The 17,382-nt window shown below is 40.4% G+C and overlaps 1 protein-coding gene across 1 annotated transcript in view; it reads right to left on the bottom strand.

Annotated features, from left to right (window-relative positions):
- The window catches only part of LOC123960641 (excitatory amino acid transporter 1-like), an 18,858-nt gene extending 15,148 nt beyond the window's left edge, over positions 1 to 3,710 (bottom strand). The window contains exons 1-3 of the mRNA XM_046035518.1: positions 3,562 to 3,710; positions 2,786 to 3,074; positions 1,542 to 1,679 (exon numbers count right to left, since the gene is read on the bottom strand). Coding sequence (XP_045891474.1) covers positions 1,542 to 1,679; positions 2,786 to 2,969 — 322 coding nt within the window. The 5' untranslated portion in view covers positions 2,970 to 3,074; positions 3,562 to 3,710. The remainder of the gene's footprint in view (positions 1 to 1,541; positions 1,680 to 2,785; positions 3,075 to 3,561) is intronic.
- Between the last annotated feature and the right edge of the window lie 13,672 nt (positions 3,711 to 17,382).

Below are 17,382 nucleotides of genomic sequence, written 5' to 3'. Positions count from 1 at the left end.
CACACACACACACACACACACACACACACACACACACACACACACACACAGACACACACGCAAGAAAGGAGGCGTGTGACAGATGATTTGGCTACAGAACAACACTCTTTGTTGATTTCCACATGTTGGAGCTGCGGTCATGTGACATGATGTCAGAGGACGCAGAATGTTACGCCCGGCTGCAGCACAAAGCAGGTTATTATTAGGCAACGTGTCCCTGTCATCCCTTAGGGAGAATGGCTTCTTGGCCTGTCAATCACTGCTCAGACACTGGACATTTGCTCACAGTGTGTCCCCCCTCCTATTGTCAGTCAGGGCTATTGACCAGTGTTTTCAGAAAACTGATAATATGTTTCATAACATTAGCTAAACTTCCACAACAGGTAGAGGCTCTGCTCAGTAACGAACCCACAGGCCTTTGCCTCTAGAAGAAAACATCCCTGCATGTCTGACTGTGTTTATGAATCATATCAATAGTTATGAATTAGCTCACTACATGCCTGGACTAGAAGTAAAAACATCAGTGTCATATGTTTGTGGTTTTCTGAAATACAGGGCCAAATACATGTGAGCTGCAGGATGTACAAGAAGTACTGAAACCACAAAGTGACCCAGTCCACAAATTCTGATTCGCTTATTCAATTGTTACACTATAATTAAGTTGGGACTGATTTGGTCATGATGCATCAAACGCAAGACCATTACAGCATCGGTCAAGCATGTGATTAAGACCTGTACTGTAAGTTGGAAACATATCTCTCTGTCTCTCTGTCTCGCTCGTGAGGTCATGCTAACCCCATCCACCACTGGGCCCAAAACCAACAAACAGCATCGGCTGAACAAACAGCTGGCTCCCTCTTCCACTCATGAGGTACAAGTTGGTCAGTGGAGCCACAAAACAACAAACAGCACTGTCACTGGTATGAACTTTATACACAAAAAACACATGCTACCTGCAAAACATTAAATGTTAATAGAGTCAGAGTACCTCCACTTCAGGCTTCAGATGCAGTTTTAAAGTAGAGGAAGGTGGATGGCTTTTTGTCTGGTGGGGGTCAATTTCTACAGTGGCTACCAAGTGTTTGATACATTTAGAACAAAACAATGTCACACAGTCTTGTGTTGATCCTGTGTGTGCTTTTTTTTGTCTATTTTTGCTTTATTTTGACGAGTGAACACTTAATTTACCGTAATGATGTTACAGCCATGTGGGAGTACTGTGTATGAACCTTGTGTGTGTGAAACATTGCCACATTTATGTTGTCAGAATTTCTGATGAAATTAATTAATCATTTCTATTTGGTTTGATCATTGCACATGTCATGACAATCATGGGAAAACATTAGCATTTGTCGGTGTTTTGAATGGAGAGTGGAATAGGTGAAGTTTAGGTTCTTCAAAATTCCAATGATTGTGTGGTGCTGTGGACGGTTTTTAAACTCTTTTCTTTTGATTTATCTATGAAGTCTGTACATTTTGATGGGAGATGCATCTGCAGGCTTTGGTGTCGTGATGGCACTAAAATGGCCTTATGTTTGTACCTGTGATGAGACTGGAAACCAACAGGGGCAGCACGAGCATCTGAAGCATTCTCATCAGCAGTTCTCCAGGGAAAGAGAAGAACTTGACTTCACGGTAAGACATGTTATAAGGTCGCAGGGCAAATCCCAGGATTATGCCTGCAGAGAGGATCAGATGTGGAAGAGAATGCCAAGACGTTATTAGGAAATCTAAGTCTTTTGTGTTAAGATGACTAAACCTTAAGAGAGTCCCAGATTTGATACCTGTAGATGGATATAATCACATTGCTGGAAAATGCGGCATATATATGAATGGATATCAATAATATAATAACACTGATTCAGAATTTCAGAGTCTGAAACTAACACCTGAAACCTGAAACGGTGTCATTTTATCACGTGACTGCCTTGCAGCCTCCAGAGTAAGACACAGTGTTGTGTTTATTCATATTTCCATAGATAAAGTACAGCTGAGTCGTGCCTCTCGAGGAATGACACAGGAGAGGTAGGACTTTACCGTTTAAGGGAAAAGCATGTGATTACATGATAATGGCTGGAAATATGTGTATTGTGCAATGACAATCATGGGAAAACATCAGCATTTGTTGGTGTTTTGAATGGAGAGTGGAATAGGTGAAGTTTAGGTTCTTCAAAATTCCAATGATTGTGTGGTGCTGTGGACGGTTTTTAAACTCTTTTCTTCTGTTTTCTCAACAAGCTGTTTGTCCACTGCAGCACTAATCCAGCAACAGGCCCAGGTGGCTGACCCAGCAGCCTAAAGTGAGGGATACGCCAAATTTAACAATCAATAAAATGTGTTTGTCCTGGCATGGTGTAATTCTAGCAGGGCTGCAGATGTGCAGGAGGTGGGTGGGCCTGGCTCACTTCCTACTGAGTAAGATTCAAAGGTTAATGGCAACAGGTCGAGGGTCAGCTTCAGGGTCAGATAAAGGCCAATCTGCTAAATTCATCTGAGTTCCCGCTATTCTCTTATCCGGTGCGTTTGTTTCTTCTTTCTTGCATCCTGCTCCACAGGTGTTGGTCACACGAGACTGATGGGTGTTTGGGTGATTCAGAAAATCTGGTGATTTCTTCTTTACAAAGTTTGAATGGAGGAGAGGTGACGTGGTGATAGAGGAGAGAAAGAGAGGAAAAAACAAAGATTCTGCCCATTATCTTACCCATAATTTTAAATCAACACAATTTCCAATAGAGTTCAGTGTCTGAACAGTGTCTTAAGTGAACAAAATACTCTTCCCACTCACCAATAATGACTGCAGCAACGGTAAAGATCACAAAGGCATTTCTCATGAAGAATCCCTTCACATCATTCTTCGAGATGTTCTCCACTCTCTTCTTGGCCATTAGTGATCGGGACTGGATCCCGGCTCGGATCTGGTGTAGACCACTCCGGGTCCTCTGTGGGTTCTCCCCATTGCTCTGAGTCATAGCTGCCAAACTTCAACTGCTCTGAACTGTGATGGGAAAACCTGCTGATTCACGTTTTTTGTACCGGTTCTTTCTCTCAGTCTCACCTCTCCTTCGGTAAGTGTTCTGATTGAGAGGGAAGGACATATTGGCAGAGTTTTGATATGTGAGCACAAAAAAAAGTTCTGTCAAATAATAAAGGTTTGTAACTTTAGCATTTTATGAGTTTTGCTGTGGATCTGTGCTCTCTACTATTCTCTAAATGAACGGACACTTTAAACCTCCATATACAATATACAGCACATACAAAGTGGATTAAATTCAAAATTTTCTATAAGAATACAGCATTTCATTGATTCTTCTGTCAATGAAATGCTGTATTCCTTGAGTGAAGAACACATGTGTTGCACCCACAACTGTGAAGGCATGCAAGGTTCCTCCATTACACTTAAGTAACCACAACACACGTGTACAGTTTGGATCTAGTGGTTATACTGCCACTGATTAACAGATCTCACACACTCACAGACACACACCGATACAGTTTCGGTCAAATGGCAAAATGCATTTGCAGAAAAATAGTAAAACACTAAGGTAGAAGTTGTTTCTGTACCTTTAGACTTGAGCAATAACTTCCTTTGGTGTAATGTCTTAGTTTCCAGGGGAAAGTTGTGGTTTAAAGCCCGATCAGTGGGAGAGGGACGGAGTGGCTCTTTGGCTGTGTGCTGTATGGTTTGAGCAACCAGCAATGAAGAGAAAGAGGAGAGGGGAGGAGAAAGGAAAGGAGGGAGCAGTGGCGGAGATGAGGGAATAAAAGAGCCAGTGAGAGAATGGAGGCGGTGCTATAGTAGAAGAAAAACTAGCGTTAGTCACTTACACAGTGTGGGCTTGTGGGGAGGTGAGGCGGGAACTAAAAAAGTGAAGTAATTTCCAGGGCGGGGGGGGGGGCTTTACAGAGAGAGGGGAGCTAGAGGAATAATGAGCTTTCCAAGCAGGAAAAGGAGAAAGGACCTTCTTGTTTTCTTCTGTCCCTCTCTGCCTTGCTTTCAAATGGTTTTTCACGCTTGATAAGTTCAGCCTGATTGGAGATTCCTGTGGAGGGTGAGGCAACAGAGAAATAAAAGTCCTCCATTCATCAAAACAATATGGAAGTGGATTAGCCATTCATACATTGATTTTGGCACATTTCCAAGAGACACGCTCATCAATCAATCTCACTTTGCCTTCTTATGCTGCATTTTAGTATATTACACATTTATACCAGACAAAGTCCATATGGCCATCTTTCTTTTATAAAAAACGGTGCAATCTTTAGTTTGTTAAGTTAAACAGGAGGGTAAATATTTGCCAAGTGGCAGTGGTGCAACTGGTGCTCTGCAACTTTTGGCTACGAAAGAAACGATTTGTGCAAATGGTCTGGAGGTTGTTTGGCAAACAACCTGACGACTGTGCTACCGGGACAGTTAGCTACACGTATGCCATTAAAACTTAATCACTATGTTTTGGCACAAGACACACAAGTGGTTAGAGGGTAAAACAGTTCCACTGAGGATGATCCAAACAACAGACTGGTGAACAGATGATTGGCAGCAAAAATTCAGGATTTCACAGCTTGGCATGTACGATGTGTTTAATGCTGAGGGTGTGTAGGGAAATGTGTCTGTGAATGTGGGTGACTGTGTTTGAAATAAATGTGTGTGTGTGTGTGTGTGTGTGTGTGTGTGTGTGTGTGTGTGTGTGTGTGTGTGTGTGTGTGTGGTGGTGGGTATAGTGACAGAGGCAGAGCTGAAAGCATAGGCATCCTTTCTGACTCATACCAGGGGAATCCATGTTTGCCAGAGAAATGTTGTGAAATGTTTCAGCCGTCAGTCCGCACACACACACACACACACACACGCACACACACACACACACACACACAGTACAACAGTACCTCATGCTTCATATAACCTCAGAAAAACTGACTGACTCTGGCATGTTTCTTGTATACTACTAAAAAGCAGAAGAATTTTAAAGAATCACACCGCCAACAGACTTATTGTTTTGCAAATCAACCTCCTTTGCTGCACTGGCATGTGTCTAAGGGAGCGTTCACCCAGAAGGGCAATGAAACATGTATCATTTCGATTGGCTGAGGGAGATAAGCACTGCAGATGATTTCAACACAACAACGGCATTTGGTTTGAGTAATTCTAATAAATTGTTGTTGTGATATCAGGAAGTTCTCAATGAAAGCGATCGAAAGGTCCGTTTGTTGGTGTTGGTGGTCTGGCAGCTTACACAGAAACTATCTTCAAGGAGAGATGGTGTTGCTCATGACCTTGTCTCACATATGGGTGACTGTAAAACCTATTTAATACTTATGATAGTTTATAACTCCACTTGACCGTCATTGCTTCAGGGATGGCAGTTTCGGTTGATCGGTTTACTTCTTTGGTCCACCTATTAGATGGTCTTCTGGAATTACAATGGATTGCTAATTTTGTGCAGACATGGTCCCCAGAGTCCTTCTAACTTTGTTTATGACCAAATACTTGCAAAACGCATTCACATTCCCCCCATTCTCAACTGTGCTTGGTGTTTACTGCTAATTAGCAAATGTTAGCTGTCTGGCTAAATAAATACCCCAAATACAACAAAAAAGTCAGATGTAGAAGTAGTATTTGGTCTAAAAATTGCAATGGGATATGATTCACATAAATCTGAGTTTATAATAGCACTTTAAGCATGTCAGCACACACTGCAGATCAAGATGTTTGCAATCAGAGAGCTAAATGTTATTTTCAGACTGTAATCATTACTCATAATATGATGGAGCGACAAAAAAAAGCACTGAGTTGTTGGTGAAATTGTTTGTCTGAGAATCTTGGATAACCATCATTAGCTTTGAGCAAACAGGCAATTACTGCCTGAATTGCAGGGAGAGAGAATACTATCTTCCTCCGTCATCCCCTGGGCCTCGGAAACACTGAACAGCTTCTCTCAACACTTCAGTCTGAGTTTAGACTGAGTCACTGGCTTGTTAGTGCACAGACCGGCTATCATTGTCAGAGGATGTCTTGTCAGGGCTGCAAATCCAACTACATCACTGCTGTCATAGCATTTATTTAGATGAAGAGACACCAGTGAGTATTGCTATTATAGTAGACTGTCTGGCAACTCGATGATCTTATCAAAGAGAATACAGATGTAATCTCATTCAGTTGTCGACAGAGAATATTACTGCTTACTATGTCATAAAACATGAGCCGCAGCATTTACATACACACTACTTTGACATTATGCTTTGACAGCAATGTGTAAATGTCTTGTCTCATCACATGACTGCATGTGGATCATGTTTTATGGAAGGAGTATGAACATTTTAAGCTTGTAGGTAATGTCATCCATTACATACAGGGTTGGTGGTTCAATGTCTAATTGACCTTGGACAAAACACTACACTACAAATTGTTCTTGATGGGCAGTGGAGTACCACACATGGTACAGCAGTTCAGGCACCATTCGTGTGTGTGTGTGTGTGTGTGTGTGTGTGTGTGTGTGTGTGTGTGTGCATGGGTAAATGGGACGCATTATAAAGGTCTTTCTCTACTGTTGAAAAGCAAGTCTATTTACAAGAATCCATTTTCACTTCCTTCACTTCTTTTATTCTGATCAAGCTTATTAAGTAAAAGAATTACTACTACTACTACTAATTACTGCTACTACTGTAGCAAGTAAATATTCTTGCCTCAGTGTAAGAATCCTGTTGGTGTGGGGAAATCTGGAAAATCATTCAATTATGAAAAACTCTTTGGCCACTTTTTTCCCCGCCATTTTAAAAGATGTAAAGTCAATGATTTTGACTAAAACTGTCAGAGTTTTTATGTTTGTAAATGTGTTTTGCTACTGAGTGTATTATTTTGTTTCAGATGACTCTCCTGAAGGTTAACCAAGTCTTGGCAAAACAAAACTTTTCCACATCGTGCTGCATGAGCTACACTTGTAGCCATAATTACCATCTGCATGGTCAAAGAAAAAGTTTTTGCAAAATTGTAAAGAACTTTGAATGGATCAGTCTGTCCTACTTACCAGAACAGACTGAGATGTAGACAAATCACTCTTGTCATCAGCAGATGTTAAGGGGCCAGAAACAATTCTGAACAAACCGCATTAAGGATGGAGTTTGTGATATTAGAGCTTCCTCCTCTGAACCAGTGTCAGTTATTTTTTCAGTAGTAAATGGTTAAGATGTTTCTTTCTTACAAACTGTCACTATTCATAATGTGATTTTGTCAGAAGACAGTGATCTGTGTGTGTGTGTGTGTGTGTGTGTGTGTGTGTGTGTGTGTGCCTGAAAAAACTGATGTGAAAATGTTAATGCTTCACCACAGCCTTCAGGCCAATGATTATTTTCATCTTTCATATAGATTGCCCTATTGCCAATTTATCCAGACCATTTCCAGATAAATATTGCACAATCAACCCTGAACATTGTGTGTCTAGGATGCCAATACTCAAAGGCCAAATCCCTGCGTTCCCCATCATTAAGCCTCAGCTCATTTGGGAAGCTTTAAATCAGGATCCCGTAATTCCTCACCCTCACCGCGGTGACCCACAAGGCATCTGTCACACAGCTATCCCAACGAGCAACAACGCACAACAGCCTCCTTTGTCTTCAGCCACCAAAGCAAGGGATCGGCTGATGGGGTCAGCTGAAGGAGCCGACGTTGTAAATTGAAGAAAGGAAGAGAGAATCAGGGATCCTGCCATAAAATGGCACATAGAAAAGGTGCTGCTTTTGGACTGTGTTTGCATGTATTCTTGTGTTAATCACATTGTGGGGACAAAAATCTGTTTATCATGGAGACACACCTCCCATTTATATACAAAAGGCCACTTGTCACCACAAGGTTTAAGTCCCCCTACACTTAATAATGTGTTTTGCTTATTGTGTGACGCTAGAAGACTGTTTCGGACTCACATTTATTGATTGGGTAAGTATCTCTATGCTCACATTAAATTAATAGTTTGACATTTTGGTAAACTCGCTTAAATACTTTCTTGCCAAGAGTTAGATGAGAAGATTGATTGCACTCTCATGTTTTTATGGTGAATATGAAGCTGCAACTAACAGCTGGCTAACTTAGCTTAGCATAAAGACTGGGAACAGGGGGAAACAGTAAGCCTTGCTCTGTCCAACGGTAAATAAATATATCTACTAGTACATCTAAAGCTCACTAATTAACACGTTATGTTTGGTTTGTTTAATATGTACAAAAACTAATGTGTAAAAACAGCAGCAAAGAAGAAGATGTGTTTTCACATGTCTTTAAATGTGTGGGCATCCTGGATGATTTATTTCGGGGTTTATTTTGGTTTGGTTTTGGTTAGGCATGTAGTGGTTATGCATGGCATTAAAGTAAGTGTCCAAGGAGTGAAAGTAAGAAAATGCAGTATCATAATCTATTCACTGATCCAAGTCATGGGTCACATTGCTTCTGCATGTTTTGTTTTTCCTTATGTTTGAAATAGTTTGCTCCCATGTTTCCACTGCATCGTCTCCCCGCTCTCTCCCATCCTACCAAAAAACAAACAACTTCTCAGCTCTTGTATATGAATTTGTGAGTGTAGGAGACCGCAGTGCCTCGAATACTTCACTTAGAGGTCTGGTCTCAGTTCTGTTAAATAGATTAACGGAGGAATGTAAAACAAAATGGGTTTTTGTTTTTCTATGCAGTTGCCACGATCTGTTCATTCATTGCTGACCATAGGAGCCATGTGCCTTTAATTGTATCACATGTTCTGCTGCTGCTGACTGTAAAGGGATCAAAGTGGAGAATCAGATTGTGACAGACCTGCTGTCAAACAATGAAATCTTAAAAAATGGGCTGCTTTTGGACTTTTGTTTGTGTTAGTCTCCCTAAAAGAGGGAACAGTGCCTCTCATCCAATTACATAAACATTTGGAGAGAGATGATTACACAGTTTCTTTGGCTAGAAATTGAAGAAAATGAGGCTAATAGTTTGGCAATTTAATCACCTCATCAACTGCTTTTGTACTGTAACTACAGTATAAGATGTCATCAACAACCTATAGGCTTACTATAAAAGACCTGGTGTTACAAAAACACACAAACCTTCCCTCTCTCATACAAACACACATTTTTACACACAGGCTATATCCTCAATCTCAGCACCACTGAGTGTATGTAACTATAGCTGGCCCAGGCCAGTCGTTTCAGATGGGAGTGGTCCACTCCCAGGAGAGTGATGTATCCAGGACAGGTTATAAGATCTGTAGTCTACAGTGGCCCTCTGGGGACACACAGAACTGGGGACACATTGTTCGCCAGCGTCATTGTGCACGAGGGTTTCCCATGGATCAAATGTTGCAGACTTCAAACCCAGGGGTCTCAGCGCACTCGCTGCTGTTGTTCAATGAGCACGATGGGAGACGAGGCTGTTCACACAGCATTTCTCACTGATCTGAATAAGGCCACGCTGGACGTGGTCCCAATGGCTCCTCGTCTGGATATGGAGAAGGAGGGGAGTGATGATAGTGGGGAGTGAGAGGTTAGAAGAGAAGATGCTACACATGGATAAGAATGACTGAAGACTTGGGCTGAACGCTGAGGCGAAAGAGAGTGCGTAAAGGCAGCGGAAGAAATAGAGGAAGTCTAGACACTCAGTAACAGAAGCAGACTGGGCTCAGAGGCAGAGTTTATCACACAGGAAAACAAACTTCCACAGCACACCAACAAGGAGTCCCCTCTACACCACACCAATGATGTGACTGAGCAGAGAACAAAATGAGACACCTTTGAAAAGACAGTGAAATGGGGACCTGATATATCTATTTTTATACTTTAACACATCACCGCATTACACATGTAATTTCTACAGTATTACCTTAAAACAAGAGAATGATTGGAACATAAGGGGAGTAAATTTCAGCATTATACACTGAACAAAATTAAAAACTTAACACTTCACCATGAGCTGAACTCAAAGGTCTAAGTAGGTCTCTATGTACACAAAAAGCCTGTTAGTAAGCACTTCTCCTTTGCGGAGATAATCCATCCACCTCACAGGTGTGGCATATCAAGATGCTGATCAGACAGCATGGGTATTGCACAGGTGTGCCTTAGGCTGGCCACAATAAAAGGCCACTCGAAAATGTGCAGTTCCATCACACAGCACAATGCCACAGATGTCGCAAGTTTTGAGGGAGCGTGCAATTGGCATGCTGACTGCAGGAATGTCCAATAGAGCTGTTGCATGTGAATTGAATGTTAATTTCTCTACCATAAGCCATCTCCAGAGGCGTTTCAGAGAATTTGGCAGTACATCCAACTGGCCTCACAACTGCAGACCACGTGTAACCACACCAGCAAAGGACCTCCACATCCAGCATCTTCACCTCCAAGGTCGTCTGAGACCAGCCACAGCTGAGACAGCTGTTGCAACAATCGGTTTAAATAACCAAAGAATTTCTGCACAAACTGTCAGGAACCATCTCAGGGAAGCTCATCTGCATGCTCATCGTCCTCATCGGGGTCTTGACCTGACTGCAACTTCGCACAGCCATTGAAGAGGAGTGGACCAACATTCCACAGGACATAATCAACAACCTGATCAAGTAGATGTGTTGAACAACGTGATGCAACTGGTGGTCACACCAGATGCTGACTGGTTTCCGGACCCCCCCAATACAGTGAAACTGCACATTTTCAATGCCTTTTATTGTGGCCAGTTTAAGGCACACCTGTGTAATACCTATGCTGTCTGATCAGCATCTTGATATGCCACACCTGTGAGGTGGATGGATTGTCTCAGCAAAGGAGAAGTGCTCACTAACACAGATTTTGACAGATTTGTGAACAATATTTGAGAGAAATAGGCCTTTTGTGTACATAGAGAAAGTCTTAGATCTTCGAGTTCAACTCATGATGAATGGGGGCAAAAACAAAAGTGTTGCGTTTATAATTTTGTTCAGTGTAATATGGTAATTATCAATTTTGACTTACTCAACTAATAATACTGTGAAAACATCAATCTATATTACCTCATTATTATCAAGTTTTTCAACCATTAATGTTAGAATTTTTAATCCAAATATTGCACTGATATCATTTATTAACCATTTTATTGTTAGGTTACCATATTGTTACCAAAATATTACTAATAGTTTAAATGATTTTGTCTCGTTGCTATCTTTAAATGTATTTCCCCATTATTGCCCTTTGATTTTGGCCCCTTACTACCCTATTACAGAAATTGCAGTCAAAAATCACCAGATGTACCCATTGTTAATACCAAGTGATTACCTTGTTGTTACAGTGATTACATGGTATTACATAATAATTACCTCTAATTATTAAGTAATTACCTACTAAGTAAAAGAAGCCATTTTCTTAAAGTATGTATATGCTCAGATTTCCAATGCTGTAGCCTACAACTATCCTTCTGCACAACATAAACGGTGTTTGCACCCATTCATCAATAAAAATAAAGTACATATTTCAAATAAAGTACATATTTCAAATACAATGGATGTACATCTAACAATGTATATTCAACACTGTGGTATTTTACCTAAATAAGAGTCCTTCCCGTGATCCTGTATGCAGGATAATCGGGATGGACGATGGATGGATGGATGGATGGATGGAAGAGTCTTTCCCCTGTCACTGCCAATCTACCTTCTCCCTTGCTGGAGTGGTAGATTACTGTCGATTGGTTGCTACATAAACATCTGATTGTACTGCGAGGCACGATGTTACCTTAATCAGTTTCACCTGTGTCTTTGCTACTTACTATAAGTGACATTTATACTTCAGCATTGAGTTCTACTCTGCCCTATTAGCAATGAAGCTTAGATAGCACAAGACTTTGTTATGAGGTTTGAGTTTTCCAAATATTTAGTGCCCTGAGTTGCCAAGGGGAATGACCGGAAACCTGGCCGAGTCTTTGCTAAAGATGTGTTGGAGGCTGTCAAAGATTGAAATATGACACCCTTCTTTTTTGTATTGTAAACAACTGGCCAAAGAAGCCTATCTTTTCATAGATAAAAGATTAAAGTGATTAACAACAATGAAATAAAACTGAAAGGACAATTGCATTGAAGGAGAGACAGCTAATGTCTCACTTTATGACAGCTTGATTTCAGTCTCAAGGGTCTCTCGCTGAACTCAACTTGAAATGAATAGCTGGCGATGTTTATTCAGGTGTGATTATTGTCTTCACCATTGTACATGAGGATAATCTTTCGGGGTAAAATAAAGGTTGCGTGTGTTAGTGTTTTTCCCTAATGAAAGGCCTGCCGTGATAGAAGCATGACTGCATGAAGTCCCATTTGCAATGTATCATTGATTATTTAGTTAGTTGGAACATTTGCTGTCTTGTTTTTTTTTTTTCATTTAACAGATTTGTCAGTTTTTATACCCTGGTCCTGAGACTTATATGCAGCTATATTTTTATGGTTGGAATGACAGCTAAGTATAAACCTGAAACTTGAAGTACTACTTTAATTGCTAGCAAGGTGTTGTATAGTTACAAGTTTGTAAACACCTCCAAACCAAAAACTGAACATTATAACCTTCATGATAGGATTTATTACAGGACTGTTGTATTAGACTGAATTAGTTTTAGCTAGGTGTACCTAATACACTGGCAAATGAGTGTACACATGTATCTGCCTCATCCTTTTACAAACATCCCTATGGTTCCTGAGCTGTGTGATGACATGTTTCAGAACAAACTCATTAACTCCATCTAGTGGTGGCAACTGTAAAATACGCCACAGTAACAATTTGAGAGCCACTGCATAATAACAATAATTGGCTACTTCACACATACACAATGTCTTGTGACTTTGATTCAAGTCTCAGCCAAGAGTTTGCATGCTTGCATGTTGACATTTCCACTCTCAGTCCACAGACATTCAAATCGATTTAAAGTGAGGCCATATTTCCCAGTATGTGTGAATATGAGTGTATGTACCTGTGTGCTAGGTGTGAGAAGTGTGAGTGTAAGTCTGCCCCAGGGTAAGACATGGGTTGATACAGAACAGAAGCTGAATAATGATCTAAAAAAATAAATGACTAAATCTCACTCACGTGGATTTATCAATGAGAATACTGAGGGTATAATTAGGGCATTAGTGTCTGAATGGTCAAGTAGCTTATTCCACTAATCCAAGAGAGAGAAGCGGTTAAGGTGAGAATGTAGGCTGACAGATGGCCTCACTAAGCACCTGCCAATGCTTCCAGGTTTCGTTTGCACTGTAACTATTTGGATCAGACGGGCACTGCAGAAACAAGACGGAGGCAGCGACAGAGAAACAGAGAGGAGCAATGTGACAGAGACCAACACAGACAGTAGGAGTGGACTACTGATCTATACACGACTTATTTGCTCGTTGATTTGGACTCTAAACAGATTTATAAACCAGATGGAGTTACTGGACGATCTTCTAGAGGACTGGCCAGAATCTTTAGACATTTTTGGGTCAGTTTGGATGGATGCACTGGGTGTGTCCAGAGTGGTTGAAGACTGGTCTGTTTGTCTATATTTTGTAGAACATCTGTGTCTGGACCTGCTGAGCCACATGGACTTTTTACTGGAACACAGAGCCGTGTGCTTCAACGTACTGGGCCCTCTATACGCTGACGACCCATATATGTGGATCTTCCTGTGTGACTGAAATGGATTGAAGATGTTTTTCTGTATTTTCCTTAAACATTTCCAACTCTGTTGGCTGAAAAAGCTTTAAGCTTAAAATTTCAAGTAGCCTCTGCTTTAACACACAATGGACATTTGAAAGTGACAGGAAAGGTGACAACAGTGACATCAGTACACTGCCCCTTCCTGATTCATTTTTGGGAAAATGTAACATTAAACAGCTCACCTCCATAGCCTCACCTTTGCTAAATTTAGTCCAATTATATATATCCATGAATCCAGTGGTCGTGTTATGTTGAAGGATTGAATTGTTGGGATTTGTTTACAAAGCAAAAGTGAACTATTGTACTGCTGTCATGTTGCATTGTTGTTGAACAATAACATCTCCAGTGAATCAGCTGTTGCAGTATTCATAGACTAAATATTGCATGTTTCAATGTAGAACTGAATGAGAAGAGTTCCTGAAAAAACTGTGGAAAAGATGAATAATTCTTATTGGATAAACCATGTATTTGTACATAATTTGATTTGATTTGGTTTCACATGACTGACTGTCTAAAAAAAGGCCAAAGACAAAATTTATCATGAACGAATGTAAATCATCTGTCAAAGATGCATGCATTTTTAGCTGCTACTGACAACTGGAATCCTTTGAAGATCAATACAGCTTTTTATCTGAAATTACAATCACTTTGGAGAGCATCATAATCATCATGTAATGTGTGATATATGTATATGCAGTATATGTAGCATGTATGTTTAAGTGTCAACTCTGGAACTCTCTGAAACATCATTATTCACATCTAGAAAAGACAGTTCTATTTGTTTAGGATCGGTCCCGAGCTATTCACCACGCAAGCGGGGCAGGTAAAGTAAAATGTACTGTCCTTGGTACAGACACATCGCGTCTGTCAGGAGGGATTGGACTGGTTTTCTGTGTAATAGCTTGATGATTGTCTTCATTTTTGATAAGTTAAATGCAGCGTTAAAAAACTTTTTTTTGTACATCATATTTATAAAACAAACAAACAAACACATGGTGGTCAGAAAGAAGGATCTCTTGTGCATTCTTGACACTTTGGCATGCATTAGCTCCACTTGTTTCAGCATAAAAGTTTATGTTTGATGATGACTGTAACTGACGCATACTTTAATGTCCACTATAGTTTTAAATCATGGTGTGACAGCTTATGCATACACTGGAGTAATATAGCTATACGATATGTGTTTAAATTTTAACATGCCTGCCATAATAGTTTAATTTGCGGCCTGCCATAACAGCCTCAGTATTAACCTGTTAGCCATTTCAGTGTTTGGGAAATTCTGCTATTTGGGATTTTGTTCATTTAATGGAAGATTGAGGAGGCCTTCATCTCAAAAATTGTTGAGGACAATGTAAGTTTGGTTTAAACAGATAAACAAAACGTATGCAGACAGAGGCCTATTTTTGAACTCTTAAATGTTCCCTGATCCCATCAAGCTATTGATAGTGTGACTAATCTGTATGAGGTAGATGCACAAATTGCAATTTTTTTAAAGCAGTTTTGTTCTCTTACTATTGTTCATATTGTTCCTATAAAAACCCAAATGTGATTTGAGTAGGATCATAAAACCATATTATTCAGCTGTTGTTATGTTTCTCATTAGGATTTTAGCAGAAAATGTAAGGTTTCTGTAGGCACGACTATGGTTGGTTCATTAAAAAACTAGAATGGAGTTGTGAAAAGCAGTTATTATCAGTAGGCCACAGCTTAAAGTGAGTTAAAAGTTGCACGCACTGGACCAAAATTAGTTAACCATTTAAGATGATTATGAATAGAAGCATACACTAACAACTGTATCTGCTTAAAAAGATTCACAGGAGCTATCTGTATATTTTAACCGAATGAAAAATGAATTTGTTTCTCTATTTCACCATTGTATGCAATAGATTTTGGAGCTGTTCAAGTACATCGTAATCTATATCAAAATTTGTTTCAATACTTTACTCACCCTCTGTTTCCTTGTTGCAGCTTAATACCAGTGTGATTCCATTTATGTCAGATCATGATCTTGCCAAATAAGTAACCCGTTATGGTGACCGAGTAGCAGGTGTTGGCCTTCTGTCGTAAACAACAGTCATCAGAAGGAGACAAGGACGACAGAAAATATAATTTGTTAGAGAAAGTCAGACTCTGTAACCCTTCCACAAAGGAAAAACACAGAGAAGAACTTTTAGAGAAACACATGGGAAACTCTTATGCTAAGAAGAAAACCAGGAAAATTGAACTAGGCTGGATAACCAACAGCGTGAATGACAGTGATTTTAAGCAAGTTCGAGCAGCAAATGCAGGAAGGACAAGGCATGCTAGCTTTGATATTCAAAAGTATAACTGAAAAGTAAAAGTGACAAAAAGGTGAAACTACTGAGACTATACCTTTGCACCAGAAAGCTGGAGAAGGTACAAAGTTCTCCTACAATGAAACATACACTTAGTGAAGATGAGCAAGCTCCTCCAGATTTCAGACACAAATATTGTGCAAGAACCACAAAACCTGATGAACCAAACACTTTAAGTTAGGAGTGAGAACAATGAATAGAGTGAGGAAACAGGAGATACTCTTGACAGTATTCAGAGAAATACTTGTTCAGAGCACTGCTTAGCTGTGAGTGACGTCCAGAGTGAGGACAGCTATGAGGTTTTCAAGGGGCAACATTTCCTTAAGCGTGAATCTGGCAATCTTGATGATACAGTTCCTCTGGAGGATATCAATACTGCTGTGGTTGTTGAATTAAGGAGAGGGTTTTATCTCATTGACTTAATGAATGCATTCGGTGATCCAGAAATTATGAACAAAGAAGCGTCAATCAAAATGAAACTTCCTAATGGGTCTTTTGAAAGGGGAGTAGGCAAAGGAGTAATCCGAGACCGCTTATCTGATTTCTGGAATGAGTTCTACAGGAGATGCATTGTGGGTGTCAATGTAAAGGCCCCCTCAGTGATGTTCTACATTCACATGAATTTCATCAGATTCCAACTGAAGAAAACATCTCTACACTTGTGACACAGCTGACTCATACAAACTCTCATGTTTGTAATTGAATGTTGGAGACCTGTTCTGAAGGGTATCGCTACAGCTTTGACGCTGCAGAAATTAGCAGAGATTGTCAAACAGCAAGTTCCACCACCAAAGTGTGTTAATGACATCTTGAAATTTCCACTGTCCATGAATGCAGCACAGAATTGTGTGGCCAGACACCTGAAAAGATACACTCACCTAAAGGATTATTAGGAACACCATACTAATACTGTGTTTGACCCCCTTTCGCCTTCAGAACTGCCTTAATTCTTCGTGGCATTGATTCAACAAGGTGCTGAAAGCATTCTTTAGAAATGTTGGCCCATATTGATAGGATAGCATCTTGCAGTTGATGGAGATTTGTGGGATGCACATCCAGGGCACGAAGCTCCCGTTCCACCACATCCCAAAGATGCTCTATTGGGTTGAGATCTGGTGACTGTGGGGGCCATTTTAGTACAGTGAACTCATTGTCATGTTCAAGAAACCAATTTGAAATGATTCGAGCTTTGTGACATGGTGCATTATCCTGCTGGAAGTAGCCATCAGAGGATGGGTACATGGTGGCCATAAAGGGATGGACATGGTCAGAAACAATGCTCAGGTAGGCCATGGCATTTAAACGATGCTCAATTGGCACTAAGGGGCCTAAAGTGTGCCAAGAAAACATCCCCCACACCATTACACCACCACCACCAGCCTGCACAGTG

Source organism: Micropterus dolomieu, linkage group LG21 (assembly GCF_021292245.1).
Source record: "Micropterus dolomieu isolate WLL.071019.BEF.003 ecotype Adirondacks linkage group LG21, ASM2129224v1, whole genome shotgun sequence".
Lineage (NCBI taxonomy): Eukaryota > Metazoa > Chordata > Actinopteri > Centrarchiformes > Centrarchidae > Micropterus > Micropterus dolomieu.
The sequence above is the reverse complement of the archived record's forward strand: the minus strand, read 5'-3'. Positions and strand labels throughout refer to the sequence as shown.